The following is a 14,885-nucleotide window of genomic DNA, read 5'->3' as shown; positions in this document are numbered from 1 at the left end:
TACTTTCAACCGAAAACACACAACCACAGTGTTTGGATCACTATAACGCATGCCTAACAACTGGAAAATCCAAGATCAAGCCAACAATAGCAGATTTTGTTGTGTTCCGATGCATTCCATCACTCATTTGCAAAGGTAAACTTAATTGCAATTTGAATATTTTTATGAACCACTTTCTGTTAAATTTTCCAGAAATATTTTTCTGTTATCTTCATGCATTTAATGGAAGATGAGATGATAAACACACAATGTAAAGTATCATTAAGGAAGGCAATTAAGAGAAAAAGCTAAGTAAAAAAACTATTGCTTCAAAGACTTTATAAAAAAGAGCCAATAATAAGCAGCCTTATTTGAAAAAATGCATCTGCAATATACAAGCAACATGAAAGCTTAAATACTTCCATCCATCCATTATTTAGACCTGCTTATTCCTAACTAGGGTCACAGTGATCTGCTGGAGCCTATCCCAGCTCTCTTTGGGTGAAAGGCAGGGGTACACCCTGGACAGGTCACCAGTCCATCACAGGGCCACATATAGACACACAGAGATAAACAACCACACACACTCACACTCACTCCTATGGGCAATTTAGAGTCACCAATCAACCTGACATACATGTTTTTTGACTGTGGGAGGAAACCAGAGTACCTGGAGAAAACCCACACAAGCACAAAGAGAACATGCAAACTCCACACAGAAAGGTCTGGGTTAGCTTAAATACGTTTACATAAAAAATGTTCATCATGAGCATGTTAATATTTGCACCTTCATTTAGATGCTGAAACTCGCTGATGCTCGAAACAACCAGTGGTTTTCCCAAAGCACAGAGTGTGGTCATTAAAATGTGCATCAAGCTCACACAGACGCATTTACAAAGGAACCCTGGTGGTCAAGAACAGCTCTATAGTTGTGACATGTTTTATTCTTATCAGTGTAGTAAAGAAGTACAGAACAATTTACCTACCCACTCTGGGCAGGTGAAGGTCACACATCATCCATGTTGACAGTGGAGGAAAATATCCAGAGACACATGCACACGCATGTTTTTGCCACACAGACTAAGGTTCAAAGTTTCTCAACCATTTTTCTGATGAATGCCAAAGCAAAATCAGGAGGGTAGAGGAAAAGGAAGGAGAGGATTCTGGGAAATTAAGTTGTATATCATACCTCCACTTAGCTTCATTTTCATACAAAGAACACTATCACAGCACCCTCCCTATAATGAATCTACTTCTGCATTCTTAATGGATGTGGTGCATCGTTGCCCATTGTCTTAGCTAACTTTCTATGAGAAACATATCACCATATGAAGTGCCTATTTATACTGCCAGTTATGGCTTAGAGACTTTATAGTGAAGCGGTTTGTTGTGAATTCTGCAGCAGCTCTGCAGCACAGATGTCCGTTAGGGATGACAGCTAAAGAATGAACAATAAATGACTCTCAGCGGTCATTAAAAAGTAAAAACGATGAGAATGCAGAGTCAAAAAACAAAAGAGAATAAACCTACAGTCAGTGCTTCTTTTCTATGCAAAGACAATAATCTTCTAATGTGGTCCCTAGCTGTTTATTAGAAAAGCAAACAAAAACAAGGTTCCTTACAGGTCTATGACGCAGAATGGCTTACGTGAGTCAGTGTTGTTCATTACACTAAGCATCAATATCTAAGTAGCCACACACACCATCTAAGTGCAGTCATCAATCTTACCACAAACATAAAACAAAGAGCCAGTGCGTCAAAAACAGAGATGACCTACCTGCATGGTCTCAATGTAAGTCCCATGCAGCAGCAGCTATCGTTTGCTAGAATAACACCAAGCATTTCTCATTGTCATCAGGCGCAAAAGATCGGCCTGCTCCCTGAGCTTTTACGGTGCCAAATAAATGATCTGCAGCATGATTCTGCCAAAGACAGTCTGCCACGCTACACAGACATTCTCCTGCACACACAGACACACACACAAACACAAATTGCATATGTTTGTGGTCAGATTATCTGCCTGATCTCTAAACCCCATAATCCTGCAACATCAAAAATAAATCAAACATAAAAAAAAAACTCAGATTGTAACATTCAGTCATTAAAAAATAGAGAATCTTTCAGGTAATTTAAATGCAGTAGGTTTGAACAAGAAACCATATGTCTAGATCAGATTTCAAATTCCAGTCACGTTGTCCAATAATTAAAAAAAAAAAAACTAACTAAAAAGCTACATCTGAGTGACCTCTGCAAACAAGATTTAGATAATATAGCAATTAATAAAACTGGTGTCCACCCTATAAAATAATGACTGGTACAGTAGGCAACTAAGAATAAGTTGGTGGGTAGCTAAGTAGATAGCTTTGATGTCATGAGATGTCTGAATGTAATGGCACAGCAAAGGTGTAAATGCTGCAAGCAAACTGTCTAATGCGTGGCAGAGCAGCTTATTTTATTGTTCAGCATTTGCAGTTTTTGCACATCATTTACCAGTATATGGTCTTAGGAAAGGAAAGCTTGATATTTGGGTAATTAAGCTCAATAAGCCCTAACAACACATCTTTTCTTTAAATATAATTTTATTATATTAATTTATAATATGTGTATATAACATAAATAAGAGGCATCCACGCCATGCTACTGACGAATATTAAGATACTGTGTCTTCATGCTATCACCCCATCTACCATTTGCTTGTTATAATGTAGAGGGAAAAAAAACACAACAGGTATAGCTGAAATTCATTGTATCCTTAAGGATTACATTATCTGAACCAGGATAATCCCTGTTTCATGAAAGCCATGTCACTTGCCAGTGCCTGTCTCCAAAAGCACAGGAGCAGATCAACAATCACTGGATCGTCTAACAATCGGATTCAGCTAACCCGCATGCTGTAAAACATGCCTAAATCCCTTACACAATCATATCAGAGGTATTATTATGTCATTCCATCGCCACATACTCTCCTTCTATTCCCAGCCCTCACTCACCACACACAAGCAGGCACATGCACATAAAACAACAAGGACTTTTACCAGCAAGAAGACAGTGGAGGAATGTGTCACATCATCCAACTACTTCAAAATGTACTGTAACAATCCTAAGAGTCAAATCTATTGTTCAGACCATTGATTACATTCCATTATTCTTACTCAGAGTTATTACTATGGATTATGTACTGTATGGTAGCAAATGATTAAGTCATCACATTTAAGGAACATTACAAAAGCTACTGTATGTGGAAAAATTTGATTAGTCTGGTAAATTTTACTGCAGCACTTCTTTGCCCTGAGGGTGTCCAAGCTTGTACAGTACAGTGCAGTATACTTTGCTGCAGAGGTGCAGTCCTTACAACAGTGCTTCTGTACAGTGTATCTATAATGCATTATCAGCAAGGGGAAAAAAGATTTCTAACTGATGACCAAGATTGGTAAATAACCTGCTCTACTCACAATCTGTGTGTGTGCGTGTGTGTGTGTGTGTGTGTGTGTGTGCGTGCGTGTGCGTGTGTGTGTGTGTGTGTGTGTGTGTGTGTGTGTGTGTGTGTGTGTGTGTGTGTGTGTGTGTGTGTGTGTGTGTGTGTGTGTGCGTGTGTTCTCTTCTTTACCTGAGAGTGAACTGTGTCCAGACTGGCTCCAGGATTGGAGGGACCTCTTAACTGCAGTTCTCATTACAGAATCTCAGCAGACACACAGCGCAGAGCAAATGCAGCCACTTAACATACTCCCACTGGGGAGTTACATTACAGTGATACACAGGGTTAAGACACACAGCTACTATATGATTGCAATGCTCATTTCCAATGAAAAACATCCAGGCAACACACAGAGGCCACAGTGGCCCAAAAAACACATATCTACTAGGATGAAAACTAAGTTTTTTAAATGTATTTGTCTTGTCACATTCAGCAGAATTATAACAATATAACTGGCTTTTTCATAAACATGCTGTACACAAAGCTCAATCAGCAGTCAGCAGGTTTCTCTCACACTCTAGTCCCTGGGTTTGTTCATCATCTGGTGTTCCCCTTGTCAGATCACTGCCATTTTACATGCACATATACAAAGATGATCAAATCTGAAGCCCACTCCCATCTGTCCCTCTTGGTTAACAAAGCACACAAGCTATCACATTATAATTTTATTGAGGAAATTAAACAGATGGATTAAATGAATTAGGTGAAGTTCCACTTGGCTGGCTGAGGGTAACTGAATTTAGAGGCTATATTTAGCTTTCTGCGTCCTGCGAGTGGGTTGAGCTTGTAGAGACCTAGTAGGCTTATTAAGTCAGGCATCAGTGGAGGAAGGTAGGCCACATCTGGTGCACAGCTCCAAAACTCTAACTGGCTAGCTAGATTGAGATTTTGCCAGAACAGTCCCCTCCCTGGAATTTCTATCCCACTCACAGAGGCACATCTAAATCACAATCAAGGGGAATTGAAAAGGTCACAGTCTTAATTCACAGAGAATGCACTCCCTTTTCAAATACCTCAACCTTCTGTTAGGTGTCATCATTATGTCTATTCTTAGAAATATTGGGTCTCCTTGGAAATGAGCAAAATACCTGTGGTTAAACAGAGGTCATTTCAATTCTGTCCGCTGTACCAAATTTAGGTGTGTCATTTTTCAGACAGTAGTGGTCATACCTATTTAAAGTTGCCCACTTAAAGATATGACCTCTATATCAGCTAAGCATACAAAGCAATAGGTAGAAAGGGGAAGGGAAGTTGGGCTGGCGATGACTGGGCTGGAAACGACCAGACAATCCAACCATCTAAAACTGACCACTGCATAATCCATTAAAAACAGATCACAATGTGAGACTTGACAAATACACAAGAGGCTCACTGAGGTTAGTTTCACATGTCCTAGGTTATTAATCTCTCTGTATATCCTACACAGAAAATAATATTGATTCAAAGCTCAATCAAACTGTCAACCTCTATTATGTGCTATGCCTAGAGGTGAAATTTTGCGGTGTGGTGTTTACAACCCACAGTCTCTGTGGCTGAGAGCATAGCAGGAGGGCTGACGGCTGAGGGAGCACATGCAGGAATGATAAATAGACTAAGTAACCTTACCACAGAGACTGACATCAAGACCCTGACAGAATGATAATAAGCACAATGTCTTTCAGCACCCTGTCTGAATTGCTAGATGTGTCACATTCACAGTGTAAATACAAAGAACATAATTAAACAAAGAACTTAAAAATTATAAGTTGCCAGTTCATATAAATCTGACCATGGTTGTGTTGGGAAATCCTTGGATTTCCATCGATGTTAATGTAATTTCAACATCTACTTTATGTTAACATAACACTTTGGACAGAGGGCTAACAATAGAATTGCTTAAGTTAATAATGAAAACAACCTACAACTTAAGAAAAAAAGAAAGACAGTCCATCAGTGTGTAGAAAAGTCTGCGCAGATGTGACATTATATGTGTGTGACTGCCTATGTGTAGGCTGGGCACCAATAGCAGCCGTGCTCGGGATAGAGAAGAAACCCATATAAACAAATACATTTCCTTTAAGCAGATGTGGGGAGGACTGCATCAGACCTACTGTACAAAAACTACAGTGTAACCTATACAGATATTCCACATTAACAGTGCATATCATAATCTGCCTGATCAGTTCTGCTGACATCAACACAGCAGTCACTGACCTGTTATCACGAGACACTGCAGTATCCATCTCTCATTCCTATAAACACTGCTCCATTAGTACATATTGATACATGTACTCCCCAAAGGCAAACCAAAGGCCTGTAAACCAGCCGTCTTTACTGCCATGAGCACAGACAACAGACACTATTCAGCATGCACGTGAATTCTCTTGCCTGCACACACAGTATACTTTGTACAAGCACTTAACAGTACACAATCTGAAGTACTTGATCTCCTGCAGCTGCTGGAGAGCTTTAGCAGACACACCTCCTAAGTAGATACATACAATTACAATCCCACATATGTGTTTTCAGAGGGGCCGGAATACACACCTGTGAGTCGCCTGATACACTGGCTGCCTCTCGTAAGGGATGCGTAAGGCTGACTGTCTTGGTTGGCCCAGCATGTTAGCTGCAGGTCTGTGATTTGCTGTGCTGCGCACTGCTCTTCCCAGTGATGGCTCTGTGTGTGTGCGTGTGTGTACTCCTCTCAGCTGTTAGCGCTGCTGTTGGTGACGTCCTCTGCTGAGCACCATTGCGTCGATTCATTCAAAACATCCTCTTTCCCGCTTCTCCTGTGTCGGGCTGCTGAGGTGGAGCTAAAAATACATGCAATCACTGAGCTGTCCTCTGTCTCTGAGAGGGTTAGGCTTGTGATGGGTTTTGTCAAGGCCAGCCAACCTCACCATCTGAGAGGCCCAAAAGCTCCAACTAAAACCACAGGTAGAGAGCATTATCCATAAACTATAAAATTATGTTCTCTTCTCTTGTACTCTTGTCTTGTAGTGGGACTCCTTTTGTCCGCACCTCCTCTGCTCTTTTCTAATGTGTGCACCCCCTCAGCAGAGCTCTGCCATCAGAGCACTTCCCTGAACTAGATGCCCTCTGCTCCATTCCCACTGCAGTCATAGAGGCAGCTTGCACAGCAAGCAAGAATGAGGAAGGAGTAGAGATTTAATGAAGAGGTAATAGTGTGAAAGGGAGAGAAAGTGTGCTGCAACTTTAACATTATACATGATGTAATTATAGATAATTGTGTAAAAAATATTCAAAACATTTGAAATGTAAACTCAAAAATAGAACAGAATTGCTTGTAGTTTTTAAAAAGTTAACTGGATAATTCACACTTTTAAATCATGCTATTCTAAACTTTTGACTCTGATGTTGTACTGTGTCAGTATAGATATGGAATAATAATTCACCTTACACTATTCAGCATAATCCTAACATCTGACAGCTATAGGCTCCCCTCAGTCATACATGTTGCCACATTATTAATTACCACTGAGTGATCAGGTGTGGCAGTAATTCAAATGTCCAAATCTATCCTTGTTCTGAAAGAGTGCACCTCTTTCTGCTCTCTTAGCATACACTAACTGAGCCACTGTGCACAGTTCTATGTGGCTTAACTAAAATGGGCACAAAGAGTGGTATCAGATGGGAGAATAACTGCTGTTTCAGCCCTCTCTCACTACTCTTGATCACTCCGTAACTCTGTCAGCACTTACAATATATAGTGCTGCTTAGCCTCTTCAGGAAGAAATAAAATGATAACACCACTGCTCAGATCCTGAGGATCTAGAGAAGGGAAGGGAAAAGGGTGTGACTTACTAAAAAAAAAAAGAAAAAAAAAAAGAATTCACCACTCCCTCTGGTGATAAAATGAGCAGTAATCATCCTCATTTTGTTGTCCAGTCCACTCAAAGTACTGACCTTGGTCTCTGAGTGCAACCAGAGCCTTCCATCTTGCCCCAAGTCTTCTTTATCAGATCACATCCAGTCAGCCAGGGAGAAGGGGCTGGAGGATGGAGGGCAGACTGTAGCTGAGAGGCTGGCTCAGTTCAGTAATCCACAGACAGACATATAGATAAGAGCAGAGGGCTGGGTGGGAGTGGTTTAGATTGATATGTATGGTGGACAACCAGGACAACATTCATACTTCACTCTGTCATCTACACTGCACTTCCAATCTTGTCACTGTAGTTGCTGGACAACAAAAATGAAGCTAAAATAACACTGCATCAAACCCAATCTGACCTGTTAACAAATGAGAAACCCAACTGAACCAGAAAAGGACTTTGCAAACACTTAATTAGATGTAATTATTAATTATAAAAATGGCAGTTTCTTTTCAACACTGAAGGTATAAGCCTGCACGAAAAAAGCTTCAGTGCCAGAACACTTGTCCGACCTGTTTTCATTTTAAAAAACACACAGAAACGAATGGGGAAACTGCATCATAGAGTCAAACAGACTCAGCAGCAATATCTAGTGGTTACATACAGAACAGCATTTAACAACAAACTATACATGTGCTCCTACAGGCCTCAGTGACAGACATACATCATCTTGAGTCAAACACTGATTTAAATACTGATTTATGCCATCAAAACCAGCTCCACCCCTTATCTGGGCAATCCCAGCTTTACAGCAGTACAGGCATTAGACTGGGTGTAGGTAAAGACAGATCGCAGTGATCTTAAATGCTCAAACCACAAAGATTTAGAATACTATAAAGAAGCAATTAGATCATGAATAGAAAATTTTGTCTCGAATCTCTGCATTGAAGCAAATTAAATTAAACTGGTTTGCAAAAACTCAAACAGCTGTGTGGTCAATGTGTTCAATAAATGCTGCTATAAGTGAAATTCCCCAAACCACCAGACTTGCTCTCAATAGTGTCCAGCCAGACAATTTAATTAATCTTTTCTACACTCAATATTCAATATTCCTTTAATGGAAACAGTGATATTCAATCAAGCAATCCACAACGAGAAACATTTTTCAGATCTCATACACTGTATCTGCTACTGAACATAAGGTCACTGAAGTGTTGGGGTATTCAGAGCAGACAACATATATTAAGGAATATTTATATTAAATACCAAACCAATATCATTTCAAAATCGTATGATCAGTCAGAAAATGTCAGATTAAACAGACAAATCCTTAGAGATCTCTTGAAAATTACCCATAAGCACAGAGTACTTGAGCACTGGTGCAGAGATTTTTTTTAGTCTGATTATAGCACCATATCCTGCTCTCACAAGTGCACTGGGAACAAAAAGAAATCAGGTTCAAGGTCATCTTTTTCTTCCCATGGTTTTCTTTGATTGCTCTTTGATTTCCTGCCTTAACCTGCTTTCAAATAGCTTCTTTCTCATGTGCACAAAAGCATAGCCACTGTCAGGACACACTGCAGGAACTAATACATCATTAGCATTCATCTGTAGCTCCTACCATTCACATTAAATATGGTCATGTTTAATAAAGACTTTGATTAATGCAGTTTTAATAATAAATATTTAATAAATTAAATTGAAAGAGTCATAAATTCTGTAATTTTATTTTAGTTTTAACAGTAGCAGTTTCATAGTAGAACTAAATAATATACTTTTCATGCAATACTTTAACTTTTATCAGATGGAAATATCTGCGCAGAAACCAAACTTATTTTATCTAAATGCAAATTTTTAATGCTTGCAAGGCAGGTGGTGATATGAGCATCTCAGATTTAAATTACCTTCAAATTACTCATCACTTTTACACTCAACACTGGAATCTATTGGACAAAATCAAAAATACGTCTGCAAAAAAAATGAAACTGTGATATGATCTCTAGAAAGACTTTCTCTTTTTATATGGCATCCATCTTCAACCTCCAACTGCTGACTGCTACCTAATCACTTTTTTCTCTCCTGTTTGATGAGATGAGAACAGTGTGGGACCTGCTTCTCTCCGCAGTGGCTCCAGTCACACTCAGCCTCTGACAGAATGCGGCAGAGAGAACTGTCATTTGAATTCAGTCAGAGGGAGGGTATACAAAACTCTTTCTTACCTCCAGAGAGGCAGCTGAAATTACTCATGAAAACAGTGATAAATGACAGTAGTCTTACTATATAAGATTCTGATTTTGCCAACTGTTTGTTGCATGCCTGTTCCATTTACCTTAACAGTACATAATATTAGGGTTACCTATTCCATAATAACATTGGTGTTTAAAAACTAATGCTTACGTTACCCAAAGAAACCACTGAAATGTTACTGTGCTATAACATTAAACGAGGGTTACCTTGTCTCAATCTGCCTCTCCTCCTCCTCCAAACTGGAAGGCTCCAGCTCAGCAACACGCTCTGCCTGATGATCAGCAGATTCAGTTCTCTGACCAAGGGGCAAGCAACTGCAACAGCAGGTCCCCATCCCGGCTCGGGCATCTCCCCTGCCCTGTTTCTGTTCTGGCTCCTGCTCCAGCTCTGACTGGTCAACCCGTTCCAGCTGTCTGAACACTGAATGACTCATTCTAGGTAATGTATATCATCACACACCTCACGCCTGCAGCTCTTAATGTGTTTATTCATTGCAGGTTCTTGAGTTAAATATTGTGAGTCAAAACAAGGCCTGATGGAAAGCTTCCTTTCTATTCTGCAGCACAAATGTCCACTGTACCAGACTCTCAATCTACAAACTCACTCTTTGTTAACTCTGTTTCTAGGATCTGACGGTACCAGATTGTTTAACTGTCGCAAGCCTTGCAATAAGTCACTGTGGACATGATACTGACAACAGAGCTGTTTATAAAATTCTCTGGTCTCGAGTGAGATGAATCTTTACCTCACCAACAACCCATCTGCAACTGCTCGGTCATGAATCCTAATCAGTTTCACTGTACCTGCATCTGCTGCAAAAGATAGTGCTGACAGGGTTAATTATTCATACTTCACACCAAGGTTGCATGTCTGTTATGGGGAAATTAAGTGTTTCTAGTGTTCAGTTTAGTTTGTGTGTATGTGTCTGTGTGTGTGTGTGTGTGTGTGTGTGTGTGTGTTAGAGAGACAGAGAGGGAGAGATAGAGAAAGAGAGAAATAGACCTCTCTCCTTGCTCCATGCTAGCCACTTTTGTCTGTAAAAAGAAAATATTTTGACCATTACTTTTTTGTTGACAGTGCAAAGACAGCAAAAGAGCAGTGAATCATGTTGCTATTCTCATGAAACTGAATTTCCTTCACCCTGTCCATTCAGTATTTTCATTGCCTACACAGCATACATGGTGCAATTGTGGAAACAGAAGAGAAACTAGCTGGGAGTTAAAGGTGGGATGCTTATATAATGTCAAGAACAACTATACAAATAAACTCTATAATGATGATAGACAAAATAATGAATAACGCAAATGAGTCCTAAGCTGAAGGTCACTGTCTCAACTGCCCTTGTATTTCAAAGGTGCATAAACTGCACTGAAAGTGATGTTGTCTGTCTGAAGACACAGAAATATGGGTCCTCTAGTATTCTGTATATCCTATAGAGGCAGTTCAACAAGCACTGAAGGGTGAACAAGAAAACTGTAGGGCAAATGCAGCATGGTCTGCATTTCTCACAATGCAGAGGTACAAGAAACAAACTGTGGGAGGGTTGGAGACAGTGAAGGTACTTAGAAAAGAGGTGAGGAGGCAGACCTGCACATCTGCACTATATTGTATGTAATTAATATTTTCTCATTGGAACACACACCCAAAGCTGTTGGTTTTATGGGATGTTATTAAGTGAAACATCTGTCACTAGAGTAGGATGGACCTAATTACATACTCAAGTTCATCCTTCTTGTCTGCAACATCCAAGCACAGCTTATACATGAGCAGGCTCCCACAAAGTATAAGAAATTTATAGATATCATATTCTACATTGGTTAACATAGATGACTGGTCTACATATGTGCTTGCTGAAACAAAAGCTTTGCACTGCTCCCTCTCATGTGGGCTCCCTTTGGCAGGTAACTCAATCAGACTTGTATTCAGCATTGTGTTCTCAATCTTTCTTCATTACTGCTCATGGTTTAAAACTTCTCAGCAAATAAGTCTTATTTACAATACCCAGTGGAATTTTAATGTCAGTAAATTATGTTGTTAAGCTTCAGTACATGAGGACTCTGCAGTCACAATGTATGTTAAACATTTTTTAAGGGGTAAATGGCTAAGCCACATCACTGGTGAGTTTCTGCTGCTTTTTTTTGCTGATTTGGAAAAAATTGACTGTCTTCCTGACTGGGACCAAAGGAAGATCAGCTGTGACCACACTTAAAACGGGATGTCTGTCAAACAAAACACCTAAAATATCCTAAATCCAATGTGGCCATGTTGTCTCCAACATACCTGCCCTGCACAAAGACATTAAAAGTTTTACCTCACATTAAAAGTCAATGTCTGGTGTCAAAGTAATATGGGGATACTAAACTTCTTTTTTAGCCTCCACTAAATCGCTCTGCTTTAATGGATCAATGTGTACTATTTAGATCAAAAATAGTTATGGTTAAAAACATGACCATAACCTAAACCATAACAAGCAGCGGGAGAACAGGAAGTTCAACACTCTGACAATTAAATGAAGTTGAGGCAGAAATCTAATTTTTTTTTTTTTTTTTTGGTGCAAAGTCTATTTGAGTTTCAGTGTGGTTATCAAAACCCTTCTTCCTGGACTGTCCCCCAGAATTGTAAGCCCATTCAACAATGTGAACTGGCCTCAACAGGACACCATTGTACCTCAGTGGGGTCATATTTTCCCTCAGAGAGCTATAGAATTGCACATTTGCTACGCTACATGAGTTCCACTGATGTGTTTGAGAAAAACCCTCACTTTTAGCTGGAAATTACTTTTCATAATTTTGTATAAAAATACATAATAAAAGTCAGTTAGTGTGACTTCTAGATATTATTCTCATAACCTTTTTCATGTTAAAAAAGGTATGGAGGTATGTTGGGTGAAGTTTTTTTCCATATCCACACTAAGGATCTAAGGACAGAGTTTGTCATTTGCTGTACAGACTGTAAAGCCCCTTGAGGCAAATTTGGCATTTGTGATATTGGGCTGTGACTGAAAATACATTAAGGTTCACAACTGTTGATCCGACTGCTATTATAATTTTTAAAAGAAGCTTAACTAAGTTGTATTCTGTTATACAGTATGTTATAGACATCTCACTGCCACATATCAATTTTCAGGCTTGTTTTCCTTCTAATTGCTTTGCTTTATTGATCTACACTGATTAGATCTACATTGCTGTGTAGACCTCAGCACAGACCCGCACGACAGACTTGTTTCATCATTACTACATTGTCTTTAGCGATTGAAACTAAGGGATGATTTTCTCTTCATTTCAATCTGCTGCCACAGATGGCAACATACCTCAACTATTATAGTCTCCAATTTCTATATTTGCCTATGCATTTGTTAATGTCTGCATACCAAAATTAAATGTTGCACAATTTTAAACTATATATTATCACAAATAAATCCTGCTTAGTTTGAGATCACACACTGGAAAAAATAGAAACTTACATATTTGGTACAGTGAACATTAGTAGCAACAACCATTAATCATAACTCTGATCTGCAGGTTGCAGGCTTGCCTACAGGGCGAGGTGTAAATAAATGAGTTTTGCCACAGCAACAGAGTTTGAACAATCCCTTCTTTGTACTTCAACTCGGCTAAATTCCACCATCAACACACAACCAAATCAACCCACTGTTGTCACGGCAGCACCATGCCGATTTGTGACAATGGTAGCTGTCGTTTGTCGCTTGAGTTTGTTGCAACAACTAAGAGACAAGAAGAAAAGTGTCATGGACAGCAGTGCTTTATCAAAGAAGAACCTACTGGCTTTAGATTAAAATTTGTGACTGTCCACTTGAAAAGAGCTTCTCATAAAATCTGTAGTTTTAGCAAGAATTACGAGTGTGAGATTAAAAAACGAATAAAATTCAACTAAACTCAGTGCTAATGGCGATTGTCCCTATAGCACTGACAGGAGTTATAACGCGCTGAATTGTGGCACTTCCAAACTAAAAAGTAACACTTGATGATTTTAATAATCTGAAATAGGTCCACCGTCCCAGTTATCTCTAGTCAGATTTTTAAATATCATTTTAAGGAATAATGCTAATGAGCTGGAGCCATTTTCACTGTCTTCACTGTTTGAGCTTTGTCAGCTAACATTAATAACTCAAGTATATACTGCACATTCCTGGACAGCAGACTGTTTTTACCCTTTAAATTGTCACACCAATGCATATTTTTAAGTACAAAGTAATAATAAATTAACCATGGTCTGTATCCACTCTGATACAGTATCTTAATTAGCTGAGTGCTGGAATTATCAGCCAGGTGAGGTTAACACAAGCACAACCTATAATTACCCTGTAGACACATGGGATAGATCCAGAAACCTGGCATCACCTATGTCTGTAATAAATCAAATAAAGCACCTTCTCACTTCTCCACAATGAGAACGATAGCACCCCTTCACCAGAGAATAATAATTTGTCACATCAACAGAAAAGATACAAACTTTATACCAATCAGCTATTTCTCACAGTGATTATCCATATGAACACTAAACAGTAATATGGGACTTCACAGTCACACTGTTTCATTAACAAGGATCAGTTTATGTGAGAGCAATTGAATCTACGCTGTTTCATAAAAGTACCTCACTATCAGTACATTACCATTCACTGTGAAATATTTCCAAAGTGAAAGTCACGATATAAGTTCAAATTTCTGTTCAATTTGGAAACAAATGAACATTATTGTCATTTAGAGATGAAAATTGAGAAAACAAGATATCTCTGAATTAATTTTTCACACAGTTTCACCTATTCTGCCAAACACACAATGATTTGCCTTTCGTTCACACAAACCAAAAGAACATGGAAAAATGTCAGCTGAAAATAAGCTGAGCGGAACAAGAGAACAGTCTAGGTGTATCCACTGACTCCGAACTGAAGAAATTAGCCCATGAGAAACAAAAAATAATCAAAGAAGCAGGAGGAAAACACAACACTTCCACCAAGCCAACCAGCCGACAAGAGGTTGAGTAATTTAGCAGCCTTGACATTCACGCTACCATACATCACACGACTTCATTGCTGCATTGTTCTTGCATCTTGCAAAGCAAAAGTGAACACAATGACGGCCTTTATTCTACACACAATATAAGCGTCACCAACAACTAATTGTTAGCCCGAAACCATTTTATGTGTTTTTTGAAGACTCGGGATGCCAGAATGTCTTTTGAAGAGGCACCTGAAAGTAAAACTATTCTGTGTGTAACAGTATTTGTATTGTTAGTTCAGTGCTGCAAGGTGATGTCTGCAGAGCAGTGCATGTTGTTAAGCAAGGACCTCTTGTTAGTAACTATCAACCTCCAAAAGACTGCAGTGATGGGGATGTAAAATCTCTCCATGC

General features: G+C 39.2%; 1 protein-coding gene across 8 annotated transcripts in view; it reads right to left on the bottom strand.

Annotated features, from left to right (window-relative positions):
- plekha7b (pleckstrin homology domain containing, family A member 7b) overlaps nucleotides 1-14,885 on the bottom strand; it is a 58,512-nt gene that overhangs the window by 41,971 nt on the left and 1,656 nt on the right. The window contains exon 1 of one of the 8 annotated variants that reach the window (XM_026320390.1): nucleotides 5,981-6,098. The exons of the other annotated variants lie outside the window; for them this stretch is intronic. Coding sequence (XP_026176175.1) covers nucleotides 5,981-6,054 — 74 coding nt within the window. The 5' untranslated portion in view covers nucleotides 6,055-6,098. Of the gene's footprint in view, nucleotides 1-5,980; nucleotides 6,099-14,885 lie in introns of those variants that run through there. 8 annotated transcript variants of the gene reach the window in all.

Source organism: Mastacembelus armatus, chromosome 3 (assembly GCF_900324485.2).
Source record: "Mastacembelus armatus chromosome 3, fMasArm1.2, whole genome shotgun sequence".
Classification (NCBI taxonomy): domain Eukaryota; kingdom Metazoa; phylum Chordata; class Actinopteri; order Synbranchiformes; family Mastacembelidae; genus Mastacembelus; species Mastacembelus armatus.
Note: the sequence above shows the minus strand (reverse complement) of the source record. Positions and strands in the feature narration are given on the sequence as shown.